Source organism: Leopardus geoffroyi, chromosome A1 (genome assembly GCF_018350155.1).
Source record: "Leopardus geoffroyi isolate Oge1 chromosome A1, O.geoffroyi_Oge1_pat1.0, whole genome shotgun sequence".
Lineage (NCBI taxonomy): Eukaryota > Metazoa > Chordata > Mammalia > Carnivora > Felidae > Leopardus > Leopardus geoffroyi.
The window spans coordinates 226,582,064-226,598,437 of NC_059326.1; the positions used below are offsets into that span (position 1 = coordinate 226,582,064).

General features: G+C 48.0%; 1 protein-coding gene across 1 annotated transcript in view; it reads right to left on the bottom strand.

The window, feature by feature from the left end:
- Positions 1-357: 357 nt before the first annotated feature.
- The window catches only part of FBXL7 (F-box and leucine rich repeat protein 7), a 397,177-nt gene continuing 381,160 nt past the window's right edge, over positions 358-16,374 (bottom strand). The window contains exons 3-4 of the mRNA XM_045441663.1: positions 12,167-12,778; positions 358-3,754 (exon numbers count right to left, since the gene is read on the bottom strand). Of these exons, the coding sequence (XP_045297619.1) occupies positions 3,018-3,754; positions 12,167-12,778 (1,349 nt within the window). The 3' untranslated portion in view covers positions 358-3,017. The remainder of the gene's footprint in view (positions 3,755-12,166; positions 12,779-16,374) is intronic.

Here is a 16,374-nt window from a genome sequence, read left to right on the forward strand (position 1 = left end):
TGTTTGACTAAGGGTGCTGTTCTAGGCTCTGCTAGAGGTATTTCAAAATACACCACAGGTAACTTCCTAAAATATATAAAAAAAATTATGAATTCCAAAATACATCTGACTCCAAGAGTTTGGGTTAAGGAATTGAAGACCTGAACCAAACTGTGAAGGTAATGATTTTTCACCCGCCTCCTAATTTTCAGCCACAGTCACTGAACCAAGGGAAATGACAAAATGCAACTTTAAGTGGACAAGAGCTGCAGTGACCTGACTTGCTCTCTACTTCAGAAGAGAGCTTGCTCGCCCTTGGATGTCCCTCTCTGAACACCATGTTCCTCTGGCCAGGGTATTAAATGAGGCTTAACCCAATTACCAACATATTGCTTTATTTCTTGGTGGTAGTAAATTAAGGCTTTCTAGAGTCATACAGCACGCAGTGATTGAACATTAGAAATAAAAAAACAACAATGAGCATTCATTTTCGCAGAGGCAGGAAGGAAGCAATGTTTTAAAACAGAGAGATTTCCTAGTGAGGCCTTTTGCTTGGTCTCCAAAAATCTGCTGAGCTGTTTCCCCAGTGACCTCTGCCATAGATTCCCACCCCAAGCGGAGGCAAAGCGGATGAAGAGAAGACGGGGAAAAGGGAGAGACAGGGAAAGACAGCATGTGCTGGGCAATGAATGTAGAGGTCACCTTTGACTCATGTTTGGAAGACAGTTTAGGTGATGCGGTCAGGTGATGGTGATAAAGGTATTTTGAATGGGACACCTATTCTCTGGTTCAGGGAGCCATTCTGGATCTCTCTTCTCATTCTGGGAGTATGAAAATACCACTTGGAAGACCCCGGTGCCAAGGGGTAGGGACAATCCTTTGTTGGCTCTCAAATTCTGAAATTTCAGACAGTCACAGAGCAGGGGAATGCTACCTTCAACCTCATCCATGACTCTAAACCTTGTACTATCTCCAGGATACTATTCCCAGCCAAGCAATTCATTTCCCCCGTGGCACGTAGTATCGATTGCACACTAAGTTGTTGGTGATGTTGAATGGAGAGGAGGTGATGTCATATGACGCACGAGAGAAACCCCCTGGGCAGGTGCCACGTCACTCTATCTTTTCCTTCCCAACATAAGACAAAGAAACACAGTGAGCCTACGGTGGGAGTGCAGCTGTTGACTTGCGTGTGGGCTCGATGTGAAACAAATTCCATACACCTGGCTTGGAGATGCAGAGGTTCTGGGTTGGGGCGATGGACCCTTTGAGAAAGAAATGGCTGAGTACTTGAATAGTGTTGAAGGAGAGTGGTGGCTAGAGAATAATCTGGGAAAAGTCATGTGTGGGTTAACCAAAGGCAACTACATTTCATGAAAATGAGCAGCAGACTTTTCTTCTGGCATCCTGATCTCACACGCATGAAGCTAGCAAATGGATCGCCATCCAAATAGGGCCATTTAAAGTTCCTATTTGCCAATAATTTTAACGTTCTATTCCAAGGGCCTAGTTGGTGGACCGGCGCCTGAGTTGTATCAACGTGTTCCTTCTTCCATTTGCCTGACATTTTTGAGTGAACAGTATTTAAACACCCGAAAGTCTGTTGTGCATTCTTGGACAGAGAACATTTAGAGAGCCATGGGAGAAGGCACCCGAGGTGGCAAATCGGCACCGTTAAACACTTATGACTTAACCCCAACAGGCTTCATGCGATGACGTCTGGATGCCCAAAGAAATAAATAGATGAGAAAAGTCGAAATGTGATCCGAATGACAAAGAACCAACAGGCCTGTTCCTGCCAGCTGCCGGGCAGACCTGCCTGATGCATGCCACAGGTGCACTGAGAGGGAATGGAAAAACCTTGGAAGACGTGCGTTCTCTTGGGCCTCCCTTGTTAATTAAAAATCGTGAGGGTCTTTCCTCCTATTTGAAAACACTCAGCAAGATCACCTTGACTGGGGATATGGGCTGTGCTGTGCGTAGGAATCCCATCGCCTCCACAAGACGGCGTGGGGTGCACCCATGTGGGAAGCCCTTGTCACAGAAACGATCCACCTAGGGGGACAGGGAAGGTGCCCAAGAGACTCACCCACCAAAATAAACAGGGGTGGAGTGACATTCGGATTGGAGTGAAGGAACTATAGGGCATTCACGCTGGCACTTCTGAATCTCCTGAAAGCACCCTCCAAAACCAATAGAGGTGGATGCCTCCTACGGTCCAGGCCAGGGTGCTCCTGTTTATTGACATCTCTGTCCTCTCAGTTCTAAAATGGGAAGGGAGCGGATCCTGGGGCAGGGGTGGCCTCTGATTCAGTGCTGGAAGCTGAAGCCCAGAGAGGTCAAGTGGTTTGCCCAAGGTCACACAGCTATTTAGCGGCAGAGCTGGGGGGAAGAATGCAGCCCCCACTCCTTCTCCCTCCCCTGCACCGTGCTGCCTGGACAAGTGATTCTTCAGAAAAAGATCGTTAGCACTTTGCATATACCACTTTGTATATTCTTTAACGAGAATCTGCCTGGGTGTGGGATTGATGGGTAAGGGCTTAGGCCAATGAAGCAGTTTAAGGGGGAGGAGGTCCGGAGAGCATCACTATTCGGAGGATTTGTGGCTGCTGCTGGCGAGGGCGGGGTGGGGGTGGAGGTGGGGGCGCAGGGGGTGCGCGTAGAAGCCTGGGAGGTGGCCAGGGGCAGAGAGACAGAGAAAAGAGGCGTCCTCCAACACTCCGCCGCCAGCTTGCCGAGGCACACCTTTCGGGAGACGAGACGCTGCCTCGGCATGACCCGACCACACAACCGGTTCGCTGTCAACAGAAATTCGTGCCCCTCCCCCCCGCTCCCCCGGGCTCTCCTCCCCCCCCCACGCTCCCCCCTTCCTTCCCTTGACCCCTGTGGGCCCGCCAGACATAGGGAGAAAGAAAAGCCGGATGCCTAAGAACCTTCCAGGAAGAAAGAGCCGTTACGAGCGAGCGGCGGTCGGTGCTTACATACGCTGCTTTCTAGAAAGGGGTTCGTGGGGTCCGTGTGGCGCGCGCCAAGCGCGCTCAGAAGAAGGCGGGGTTGGTGTGCTCGATGACGCAGCGCTTGCAGTGGCGCTTCACGAAGCGCAGGGCCTCCACGGACACCTCGCAGTCCTGGACGTTGAGCATCTGCAGGTCGAAGCAGTTGGCCGCCACGATCTGCAGGCCCTGGCCCGTGATGCTCTCGCAGGACTTGAGGCTGAGCCGCTTGAGGTTGAAGCAGTTCAGGGCCAGGCACTCCAGGCCCGTGTCGGACACCAGCGGGCACTTGCCGATGTCCAGGGACTTGAGCTTGGCGCAGTTCTTGGCGAGGTACTCCACGCCGTGGTCCGTGAGGCCCTCGCAGCCCCGGGCGTTGAGGTAGCGCAGCTTGCCGCAGTACTTGGCCACGTAGCGGATGCCCACGTCGGTGACGCGGCCGCAGTGGGCGATGCTGAGGTACCGCAGGCGCGACTCCAGCTTGGCGATCTCGCGCAGGCCGAAGTCGCTGACGAAGCGGCAGTCGCTGACGCTCAGCTCCTTGATGGAGGCGCAGTAGACCATCAGGTAGCGCAGGCCCTCGTCGGTGAGGCGCACGCAGCGGCGCAGGTACAGGTGGGTGAGCTGCGTGCAGTGCGCGGCGATCGTGTGCAGGCCCTCGTCCTCCAGCACGAAGCAGTCCGTCATGTCCAGGTAGCGGATGGAAATCTGTTTGCCGTGCAAGGGGGACAGTTTAATGGAGGCCTCCCGGGTCAAGCTGATGCAGGTCACTTTGGAGCACCCTACACGGAGAGACAGAACACACGCTCAGAGAACCTCCGGGAAGGCAGGGGGGGGCGGGGTGGGCTGGGGAGCCCCGATCCCCTCCGCGAAGGTGGGGGGGGGGGACTGTCGCGGGGTCCTGCTGCCCTGCCCCGCCAACGTGCGCGGCCCCGGCGTTACCCTTTGCCTCCTGCGGCCCCCGCGGAGAAGGGAAAGCAAGAACGGGTCCTGCGTGTTTATCTGATCGGGTAACAACTTCGGTTATCTGGGTTGCAGAGGCTTCCCGGGCTTTTGAGTCGGAAAACTGCGCTTTGAATTAATTCCACATCCACCACCAGTTGCCAGATGTTGGGCCAATCAGTCCTTCCTGTGTCTTAAAATGCGGGGTGATCGCTTAAAAGGAGCACTTCTTTTGTCTTAAAAGGGGGATGATCCCGTTCCCTGAAAGGTGGCTGTGACGAATAAAGGAGACCCTGCTTGTAAAACATCTTGCCCTGGCCCAGGAACGTTCCGGAAGCTCCCTAAGGGCCGATTCTCACCCTGCAGTGGTCTGGTAGCTCTGTGGTCAAAGAGGTAAGGTAATGCAAGAAGGGTTGGCCATGGTCTAGGGTCGGCAGAAAGAGCGCTGGCTTGGGAGGCACAGCTGGTTCAGGTCTACCTTTTTATGGCCCCAGGCAGGACGCCTAACTTCTATGTCTCAAGGTTCTCCTCTATGCAGCGAGCATGAGTAGCTGGTGTGCCTCTACTGGAGGGATATATTGAGGATTCAGTGAGATGATGGGTACAGAGGTACTTGGAAACTCCAGGAAAATACACATAATTATTAATCTGAGATAAGGTGGCCACCTGGAGACTCAATTCAACCCTCTTTGGTCCAAGAACAACTGTGTCACCTGGATTATTGCTCTAGCGACTCAACCAGTATCCCTGCCCTGTCCTTACTCCCAACTTTATCCTCAGAGCCGCTCTCCTGAAAAACAGAACTGGAATCATGTCACTTTTCTCAAAGCCTCTGGATACCACCCATGGCACTCCAGGTGTGAAACCTCACGTCTGAGGGGGCCTCTGAGGACCGGCACCGCTGTGCTCTCTGACCTCATCTCTTTCCCCACTCCTCTGACTCCACTGGCCTCCTTGCTGGTTCCCAGACACCCTCAGTTGCCTTCGGGCCTCAATGTCTATGCATTGTACCGTGCTTCCCCGGTTGCCCCGTGGGCCATCCCCACTCTCTTGGGTCTCTGAGCAAATGTCCAACTTATTGGCCAACTCTTCCCCAATCACCCTGTATCAAGTGGCACCCCCGGCTTGACTCCCACTTATTTTCAACACTTTTCATCACTTTGTGGCATGATGCATTTATTTGTTCATTTATGTATTTGCTGTCCTCACTCTGCAATATAAGTTCCTGAGGAAAGGGATTCTGGGCTGTTCACTGCTGTACCCCTCATCCCTGGTTCATAGCTGCTGTTCACTAAGTATCTGTTGAATGAATGAATGAATGAATGAGTGAATTATGGAGTGAATAGAACCTTCTATAGGAAGATCAGAGAGGACAACTGATTTTATTTGTTTGTAGACAACCAATATTTATTTCTCACAGTGTGGAGGCTGGGAAGTCTAAGATCAAGGTGCCAGCCAATTCAGTTCCTGATTCCTGATGAGAACCCTCTTATAGACAACTGCATTCTTGCTGTGTCCTCACACTGTAGAGAGAAGAGCAAAGTCTCTGATCCTGTCATAGGGGCTCTTCCCTCATGACCTCACCTAAACCTAATTACTTCCGAAAGGCCCCACCTCTTAATACCATCACACCAAGGGCTAGGGTTTCAGCATGGATTTGGGGGAGACAGGCATTCAGCCCATAACACTTCCTTCGTCTTCCCACACGCTAGGCAGACCTTTCCCCTCAGGCCAGTGCTTTCATATCAGAAATGTCTGTAGCAGATGGAAATTAGGGATAAAGCATGCCCAGCACACGGGAGGCCCACCCCCATCAAATGGGGGTGGGGGTGGGGGTGGGATGAGGAGTTTTCTCTCTGTAGTTAAGTATGCACAAAATACATGACTTCACCTCTCGGCCCCTGAAGCCTATATGTCTCTAGGAAATACTTGCGGACCTTGGTCTAGAGTTACTTCTGCCCCACTTAGATAGGATAATTTAAATTCAAACATTTAAATGTCCTCAGGACTTTGACCATGGCTGATGTATATTTATACTGCAAAACAGGTGTCTATTTTACAATGAATTATAATGCCTTTTATTTGTATTAAATTATGAAGTTTCCAGAATGCTTTTATGAACATTTTCTTACCTGATTCCTAATCCATTTTACTGATAAGGAAATTAATGCTTAGGAAGACTTTTGTGTTTTGTTTTTTTTTTTTTAGATCTAGAAAGCCCTTTAATACTCTGTCCTTCCTCACACGATTGGAAGATGTCTTTAGCTATCTCCCTAAATCTAGCTATTCTTACCCTAAGAATATGTGTATAAATTATACATTGTATACATCGCATACTATATATAATCATATATGAAATACGAATTTCAATATATATTTCAGTTCACTATATATTAATATATATATAATATACTGTATATACAAATATACTATATATAAAAACATACAGTAATATACATATTTTACATATGTATACATAAGTATTATACACTTTATGTGTGTATATATATATATATATATACACACACACTTTATGTAGTGGGTTGAAATATCTATCCATACACATTGATTTATATTATATATTGATGGCACACCATTTATATTTATATACTAAGACTATACTGTAATATATATATATGTATATGTAATATTACAGTATAGTCTTAGTATATAAATATAAATGGTGTGCCATCAATATGTAACATAAATCAATGTGTATGGATAGATACTTCATCCCACTACATAACGTGTATATATATTTTTCATTTTCTCTGTGCTCATCCTGAATCCTTCTGGCAATTCCAAAGCCAGGTGCTTTACCTCAGGCACCTCCGTGCTCTGGCTGCTCAAGCAATACCCAAGCTCCCAAGTGGTGACATAATAGTGCTAATGGGGACTTTCCTCCCACGTCTTGGCAGGCTGCCCAGGAAACTCTTATAAAATTCAGGCCCTGGGAGTAATGAGGTTCAAAAGCCAAGTGCTACCAAGTCAAAGAATTTCAGGAAGGAGTAAAGCATACAGTCCAATGCTGGAGAACAAAGCTGTGACTCGTCAGAGGCCGTCCACTCTGCTCCAGTAGCCTCTGTGGTTTTGCAGAAGGTGGTTCAGCTTCTGCTTTGAAAGTTGTTCCTTTCAGTTTCAACTTCGGCTTTGAAATCGTCCTTTGTTTTGAGTTTCTTTTTTTGTTAGAGCAACTGTAATCCTGTTTCTATGGAATTTCTATGTCCACAGTAGTGGTTTTCCCATCTGTGATGCCTGTGAAGGCACTTTGTTTTTCAAGATCGTACGACAACCTTTGTTCCTAAACTCTTAGTTCTGGTTTCTTATTTATTTATTTATTTTAAATATCTAGTAAAATCCGATGCACTCCAGGAAGGACAGTATGTTTGATTCAGGGAAATATATGCCTTGTGTTTGAAACTGACTCCCCAATTTAATGAAATACTGGTTAAGCTCGGTTTTGGTGGAAGACACTACTTTGATATGCTTGTATTGTTTTAGAGCAGTAATTTTAAATTTAAGCTTCGGCCTTAATTCCTACAGGCTTGTTAGGTTTGGCTTGAGAAGAAAATAAATTGGTCCGTGGCTGAGTAGGTAGTCTCTGTGGTTAGTTCATGCATTCATACATTACAAAGGTGCAGACCACCGTAGAAATCCTCCCAATTAACCTTTATTTTTTTAAAGATGAGGTATCTCACACTCAGTAGTATTATGGGACTTGTACAGCCAGACTAGGGAACGTTTCCTGATCCAGGGCTTCAGTTATAGGAGAGGAGGTAAGAAATGACGAGGATATGGCGGGCAACTGATGAACCGCATGAGAGATTTACTGTACATGTGTCGGCACGAAGTGAACATTTAGATACCGAGGACTCAGGAGTCTTGGAAGCGGTGATTATCTATAAGGGGATTCTTGACCGAGGGGAGCACTTTGGTTACATAATATGGAGCTCAGGTAGTAAGTAATAGCACGAGCAAATATGAGAGACAAGAAAGCAGGGGGGCAGAGGGGTTGTGACGAGTTTCCACAGGGTGGAATGCAGGGTTTCTGAAACGATTTGGTGGGAACTAAGATAGGAATGGTCCACTGGGATCAGATTATGGGGCCTGCCCTAATACTCAGGGTTAGGAGTATGGATAGTACTCAGTGCGAAATGAACAATATAGGTTGAACAGATCTCTGGCGTTTTTTCAGTTAGTTCCAGATTTGGTTCTCCTTTCACAAATATAATCTTCGTTAACACTTCCTCTCGTTATTGGGGTAATAACCTCTACCTTCTCTGGGATATAAGATGGCGAAGTCAACATAGACCAAGTACTGACTTCCACGCATGTTTATAACAATGACAATCCAAAAACAATGACAACAGTCATGACTTAGTGCATGCCTGCTACACGGTTTGGAGCAGAGCATACATGTTTATTTGATACTTAAATATTTAATATTTATGTTAACCATTGATATTTATTAATTTCCCCACCAAACCACTTCTACTGATAAGGAAGTTTTAGCCACGGTAGCTTCCTAAATGCGTGTTTAGAGTATTAACCAATGGCAATTTTGTCTGAACCTTTTAGAAGTCAAGATGACCACTGAAGACTTTGATACACATAAGTTCACATAACTGTGGTATCCTCAAGTGCAAAGACAGACCATGCCTCATTTTTGCCCTCGTAAAGCTTATAATGAATTGAGAGAAAGGAATCTGGGAATATGCAAATACTCAATTGCAAAACCCAGTGATGCTTTACCTGCCTGTACTCAAAAGGCAAAGAGCTGGGAGGAAACTTAACTTGCTGGGGGTCAGGCAGGGAAGGCTTTCCTTAGGGGATACTTGGATTAGAGCTTGGCCAATGAGAAGGCTGTTAAGAGGGCTGTTGGGGAGGGACAGATGAGGGAACAGCATGTAAGCCAGAGAGGTGTCCACACGTCCCAGTGTGCACAGATGTGATGTATTTGGAGAAACATACACATGTGTAGAGAGCCAATGGCTCCACAGAGGGGAGCACTGACTGGAAAAAGTGACATGTGAACCTAGGGCAGCTCATGAAGGGCCGTATACGCTTTGCTGCAGAACTCGAATTCTTCCTGGGGGTTATGGGGAGCAACTGGAAATTTTATGCAGGAAAATGTATGGTTTGACTTGCTGTTTGAAAAAAAGTCCCTCTGGAGGTTGGTTGTGTGGAGGGTCGGTTGATGGGGTTGAGATGAACGTAAGGAGAATGGCTAGTGAATCATGCATCGTGGCAGCAGGTAGAGGAGAGGGGAGAGAATCAAGGTACTGGGCAAGTAGAAACACCTGCACAGGATTCTACTGGTTCTGTGTATAAGATCAGGAAAAGAAAAGCAAGGAGGACTCCCAGGTCTCCAGTTGGAAGAGGACCCTTTGAAGCAATTTCATCTGCAATAATTACATGGTTTTACACTTTGAAAACTGCCTGGCTTTACCACATTCCATTGATGTTCAAAGATATTATTAATGGTGACAGTTAATTTTATGTGTCAACGTGAATAGATGACAAGGTGCCGAGACACGTGGCTAAACGTTTCTGGGGGTACCTGTGAACCCGTTTCTGGGTAACATTAACATCTGAATCAGTGGACTCAGTAAGGCAGACTGCCCTCCCCAGTGTGGATGGGCATCATGCAATCTGTTGAGGGCCTGAACAGGCCAAAAGGTGGAGGAATGGAGAATTCTTTCTCTGCTTTCACTGTTTGAACGGACACATGGGTCTTCTCCTGCTTTTGAGCTGAGACTCATACCATCAGCAGTCCTGGTTCTCAGGCTTGTGGACTTGGACTGAACTGCATTTCCAGTTCTCCTGGGTTTCCAGCTTGCAGATGGCAGATAGATCTCTTTGCGCGCGCGCGTGCGCACACACACACACACACACACACACACATTCTGTTTCTTTGAAGAACCGAGACTAAATATTAATACAAGGTAATATGTGATCATGACAAAACCCTACAGCTAGTTATAGTCACTTTCATTGACTTGAAAAGATAGCTTTTAAAGTGGGCACACTAGGTTCAAGGAAGGCAGTCTCACATCCTCTTGGGGAATTAAGCTCTAGATCAGGGATGAATCTTGCAAAGTCAAGTTTACTGCCAACAAGAAGGTCAACTTGAAAACCAAAGGGAACAAGGCATAGGGAAATTACCTCTGGCAGCCCTCTGGCTTCTCCCATTATCAACATAATGTTGCCAGATTCCCTCAAAACTGGAGGGTACTATTTGGACACCCTCCACCCCCACCCCCTAGCTGGAATTCTGTGCTCTTAACTTGGTGAGTTAGAGATTCCCTTGTGTATATAATCGCCACATAGATCACAGGGGGTCACAGAGAGGGCATGTGAGAAAGCCACAAATATATTAGGCTCTGCAAATTAGGGTGATACAGAAGGAGGGCATCATGGCTTACGTAATGGTTAGTCAAAAGGGCGAAGCAGGGTCCACTCACTCAGTTAGAAGCCCAGGAATTTCCATTCCCAAAGTGGTTTCCACATTTCTGAATTTCCAAAGGACTCCAAAAGAGAGGGCACAATTTGCAGCCTGGATGAAGGGTGCATGGGAACTCCTTTAACAAAGATGGGGATTCCAAAAACAAGGCCTTCTCTAATCTCATTTTCGAAAAGAAAAGGAAACGAGGTTCTGAAAACCAGGCTCACAATGTTCAGAATCTTAGCATGTTAAAGAAGCCAATTCCTCACTTTTTTTTCTTTTAACTGAAGAGGAAACACATCGAGAGAAAGCTGTGAACTGTCCCAAATCGCAGAGTTTTGAAACCAGTCTCCATCACGTCACAATGCGTTCTCTTTCCAGAATTCCTTGGAGGAAAAATGTAAGAAAACCTCTTTGTTTCCTGCCTCTTTATGCCCGCAGCTGCTCATGACTAACTGAACGTACGGTTACTATGGTTTTGTCCTGAAGCCAGCTGAAGGAGGGGAGAAACGAGTTGCTTTCCAGCAAGGGAAAGAATCTGCGAAAAATAATTGACTGTCATCTGAAATATTTTCAGATGTCGGCTTTTGAAAGAGAGAGCAAGCTCAGAGAGTGGACTTTTCCTTCAGATTTTGTTGGAGGGTCTCATTTCCCTCAGATGCTTGTAAATCCCAAGTTCTGTTTATTTGCCTGTCACCGTGGTTTTTACTGCTTGACCCCTCCCCAACCATCCCTGAGGTTGTGGCTCAGGCTGTTCGTTTCTTTAACTCCCTGATACATCTTACACATTTCAGCCTCTCAAATGTTGGCCTTTTGACTGGGCAGTGAAGGAGATAAAGAAAGGCTGTCAGTCCGGCTGGATCCACGTCTGGCACCAAAGTGTGAGTCTGGGTTTTAATTCTTCCTGCCGGAGAGAGGTTTTCGAGCAAAGCAACCATGCTGGGATTTCCTTCAATTTTAAAAAGATCTCAAGGCTTCCTTCGATGGGCCTGATTCTGGCACTACGTAATTGAGGATACTGCTTAAAAAATATATATATACAAAATCAACCCAAGGGTGAGGAGAGTGGAGGTGAAATATAAGGAGACGCTTGGACAGGATGGATTTTCCCCAGTGTCTGCAAGATGGCAGGCAATTCTGAGCACAGCCCAGAGCACAGAGTCAGCTCAGACACAGCTTTTGGGCTCAGGGTGGTGTCTAAACTGCCTGTGTCGGAGTTAGTTACTTGGTTCCCATTTCTGCGGCTGCTCTGACATTAAGTGACAGCCATGGGGAAGAAGGGCGTTATTTAAAAGTCAGACTAACTTAACGGCCAGACAAAACGGTGACACTAGTGCCTTTAAGAAGTTGGCATTGTCTGGGGCGCCTGGGTGGCTCAGTCGGTGAAGCGTCCGACTTTTAGCTCAGTTCATGATCTCGTAGTTCGTGGGTTCGGGCCCCACGTCGGGCTCCATGCTGACAGCTCGGAGCCTGGAGCCTGCATCAGATTCTGTGTCTCCCTCTCTCTGACCCTCCCCTGCTCACGCTCTCTTCTCTCTCTCTCTCTCTCAAATAAATAAACATAAAAGACTTAAAAAACAAAAAAAGAAGAAGAAGTTGGCATTGTTTGGTGAAAGGGAGACCTCTGGCCTCCTGGGGTCCTGATTACATAGAGACAGTTTCTCCGGAAGACTCAGCCTCCCTGCTGCCCGCCCTCCGTCCCTACTGGCTATCAGGGAGGGGACCTCCTCCAGGCAGCGGTGTCCCTCTACCGCTTCGGGACGGTGCACCGGAGGGCCCCCCCGACGGGAGGTCAGCTGCCGTTTACCTGACACATCCAGGTGCTCCAGGTTGGGGCACAGGGACACGACGTCGAAGACCGCCTCGTTGGAGATGTTGTAACAGCCCGAGACCTCCAGGCGCCGCAGTTCCGGGCAGCACTGGGCGATGGTGTAAAGCCCGCGGTCCGTGAGCCGCCTGCAGCCACTGACAGTTACGGTTTCCAGCATGAGACAGACGTTGGGTGTGTCCTGGCAGAGTCTGCGGGTCAGCACCTTGAGGGCGCGGTCCACGTTGATGGTCTCGCCCGTCAGGCGGATAGTCCTCCAGAGCCGCGGGTCCCAGGCCAGGTTGTACCAGCGGCGGCACACGCGCGCGCAGCGGCACAGCTGGTTGGTGGGCAGGAAGGAGAAGATCTGCACCATGGACTGGTCCGGGAGGCGCTCGATGCTGGCCTGCTCCTTCTGGGGTCGGGAGGCGAGCCGGATGAGCGGGTGGGTGAGGCGGGTCGGGGGCGGGGAGTGGACCATGGCCACCGTCTCCCCGGTGATGGACGACGAGGAGGTGGACGAGCCCCTTCCATTCTGAAATCCGGGCAGGGTCGGTGGACATATCAGGGCCGGGCTGGGCGTGCTCAGGGTGCGCATGCTCAGGTCGGAGTCTGGCAAAGGACAGAGAGCAAAGGGTTAAGGGTGGCGGCCGCGGAGCCCCGGGAAGGAGGCCGACGCCGCCGTCACACGCATCCCACCGGTAACCCTTCCTGGGCATCCATCCCCCCCGGCTGCATCCATCACCGGAAGCAGCAGCGCGTGCACGTTTCACCCATTCCAGACAAAGGCTAATCCCCATCATCTCCAGGAGGGGCGGGCAACCGTTTCCGGGAAGGACCAGGTATGGGCACTGCAGGCCACACGGGAGCTGTCTCTGCTGCCATCAGTCAGCCGCGCCACCGTGGTGCCAAGGCCGCCACAAACCGTCCGTCAACAAACGGCGGTGGCCGCTTCAATGACACTTGCTTCTATCAAAACGGACCAGCCGGGCTCGTCCCGAGGGCCACGGCTCGCTGACTTCTGACCTACGTTCCTGGCGATTATCTCAAGGGCACACCTTCAAAAGGTCATTATTTCTATTCTGGGAAGAAACCTCACATATCATGAACGCAAACTCTTTTCCGTTTGCTAATCACATTTTGGTCAGGCGGATAACGATGTTCCGTTTACAGACGCGGGAACGAGTTTCCGAAGAGAAAGACGGGTCAATGGATACAGAGAACACTGCTGTCTTCGCTCTGGCCCGTCCCCTAGTGTCCAGGCCCCCATCTTTTGATACTGGCACCCCAAACTCTGCCAGGGGTCTGAGGATCCACCCACTTCCTCCATTAGACCGGCCATTTCAGATGGTATTTCCAGGCCTTGACTACCTGTGGCAATATATGTTTTTCCTTATTGACAACTGTCTTTGGCATTCCAGTGATGCGATTCGTATTGCTCCCTGACACCAGAAAAGATCACTTAATGAGGATAAAAGTGGTTTTTAAGCTTTTGAGGGATGAAGAGTTCTTTAGAATACCAATTTAAGAAGGCTGCTCATTTCATATCCCCACCTTGATAGCTATATCTATATGAAATAATTTAGTTTCTATATAAATATATTTACTTATCATACAGTTTACATAGATAGCTGGACAGATGTATTTAGGATGACATTTATTCTATCTCTCTAATGTCTATATATTTCACACACGCACGCGCGATCCCACACACACACACACACACACACACACATACACACACACGCAGAGTATATTCATCCCCAAAGCATGAGTTTCTTATTCTGTAGAATAAATGAGCTGGGCTAGATGAATTCTAAGGTATTTCTAGCTCTAATTCCGGTTCCAAAGACTTAAACAAAAATTCTGTTCTTGTGTGCTTTTCCACATTTCATACTTGGGAATTTTCAAACACTTGTTTTTTTTTCAAAGAACTTCCAATAATAACAGAGGACACGGGAACTTCTGACACGGGAATCTCCACTGAGGGTCTGTCTGTAGTTTTCCTACTGGTATCCTTTTTCTACTGCTATCATGTGTTCTTTCAATTTGTTTCTTTATAACCTGACACTGAACATGTCCTCCACGTGCCCATGACTTTGCTCGTGGAGCATCTCTGAATGACTGCCTGCTTCCTCTCCCCTTGTCTGCCTCTTGCAATACTAAGAACAAATGCTACCTCCTCTAAAACTATTTTCCTAATGTCTTTGAGAAATAATTAATCCCCTTCCTATTCACATCTCCATCCTTGGTTATTAGGCAGTTGTGAGTTTATCTTTCCCCGATGTGCTTGGCTCTATTATTTTTCTCAATGTTGTACCTGCGTCTCCACATTAGGCGATGTGATGTGTTCAACGAGAAGAACATGCCTGGCTAGTCCACTGACCTTACGGTGGGGAGAGGACCATGGAGAGGACAGAACTGGCTGAAACCTGCAGCTTAGAGCCACGCTCAACCAAACCCAGCTGGGGGCGGCCGATGCCCAGGTGAACCAGAGATGTGCAACTGAGCTTGGGGCGACTTGTTGTTACACAGCACTGCTGTAGCAGCAGATGACAGATATGCCTTCATTACACTAAAAGCTCCTTTGAGACAATGGCTGAATCCTTTTCTTACTTGTGTCCTGGAAGCACCTGACATGGTTTATGGTACACAGTAGCTGCATATGAATGTTTTGAATTGAGAGGAAATACTTAGATGTTCAGAAAACAACGGTTTTTAGCTTGGCATGTGCTTCTGTCTCCCAGGTGGTATACATACTGCATTTTAAATCGTTCATAAGAAAGGAAGTGGGTACCTCTCTCTTTTGTAAGCAGGTAAAATAAACAGTAAATCCGTAAGGCAAAGTTTGCATGGAAACCAATTAGGGATTTCCAAACTGCCATCCAAGCTACTGCGGTACTAACCTTCGTCATTAGGTGAACTCTGAGAATTGCCTCCAAAGCCAGCCTTTTCCTTAGGCAGGTGAATAGCTTATTTAGGGCCAGGAGGGAAGGTCAATCTCAGGCTTTCAGCTCTGACATTTAGCGGCTACGAGGGCTCTGACATCTCTCTCCTACCTGCCTACATTCTATTCACCTTGAAAGAGAAGCAGTGCTCTGCGGAGACCTGCACATCGTGAGTTGGGCCCCCTGCGGGATGAACATACTCATAGTGGGGTCGGGGCAGCTTCCTAAACCTGCATCTTTCGCCAATTCACTTTTCTTCGCGTTCACACCCCCCCCCCCTGCACTGAGGGAGAGAATGGGAATGCATCCAGACTGACCAGCACGGCTGTGCCTTTGGTGACGCATTCAGGTTTTTCTTTGCCAACAACCATACCCGAGCGTTCCAGAATTCACACTCAGAAATGGAGGGCAGCCTCGCACGTCTGTGAGGAACATTCTGCCCTGGAGGGGACTCAGAAGCAGGCACTAGCTCTCCCACCTGCCTTTTCTAGAGCTCCACAGCAGCATAGGAGTAATTCATGATCGCGTGGCACTGCTTACCCATGTGAGGAGACAAGTGGAGGGGGTCTGGGGGATTTCCACCAGGGCAGCTGGAGTGTCTCTTTTGCCAGAATGTGCACCAGCATTCTCTGGTTATTTCCTACTTACTCAGATCGAGAACCCTCAGAGACTTTTTGAAAGGATATAATTTGTCATCATTGAATAAATAACACTTGAGAATTAAATAAATAAAGAATAATGAGTCATGCTATGGTCTAAATGTTGGTAGCCCTCTCAAGTTCATATGTCAAAATCCTAACCAGTGAGGTGATGGCATGAGAAGGTGGGGCCTTTGGGAAGTGATCGGGTCCCGAGAGTAGAACCCTCACAAATGGGATTAGTGCCCTTATCAAAGTCATTGTCATATCTCTTTGTTATATTACCTCTTTTATTATTACAGTGCCCTTCTTTGTCTCTTGTCACAGCCTTTGTTTAAAGTCTATTTTGTCCCATTGGGGCGCCTGGGTGGCTCAGTCGGTTAAGCGTCCGACTTCGGCTCAGGTCATGATCTCACGGTCCGTGGGTTCGAGCCCTGCATCGGGCTCTGTGCTGACAGCTCAGAGCCTGGAGCCTGCTTCAGATTCTGTGTCTCCCTCTCTCTCTGACCCTCCCCCGTTCATGCTCTGTCTCTCTCTGTCTCAAAAATAAATAAAACATTAAAAAAAAAATAAAGTCTATTTTGTCCCATATAAGTATTGATACTCCCTCTTTCTCTTCACA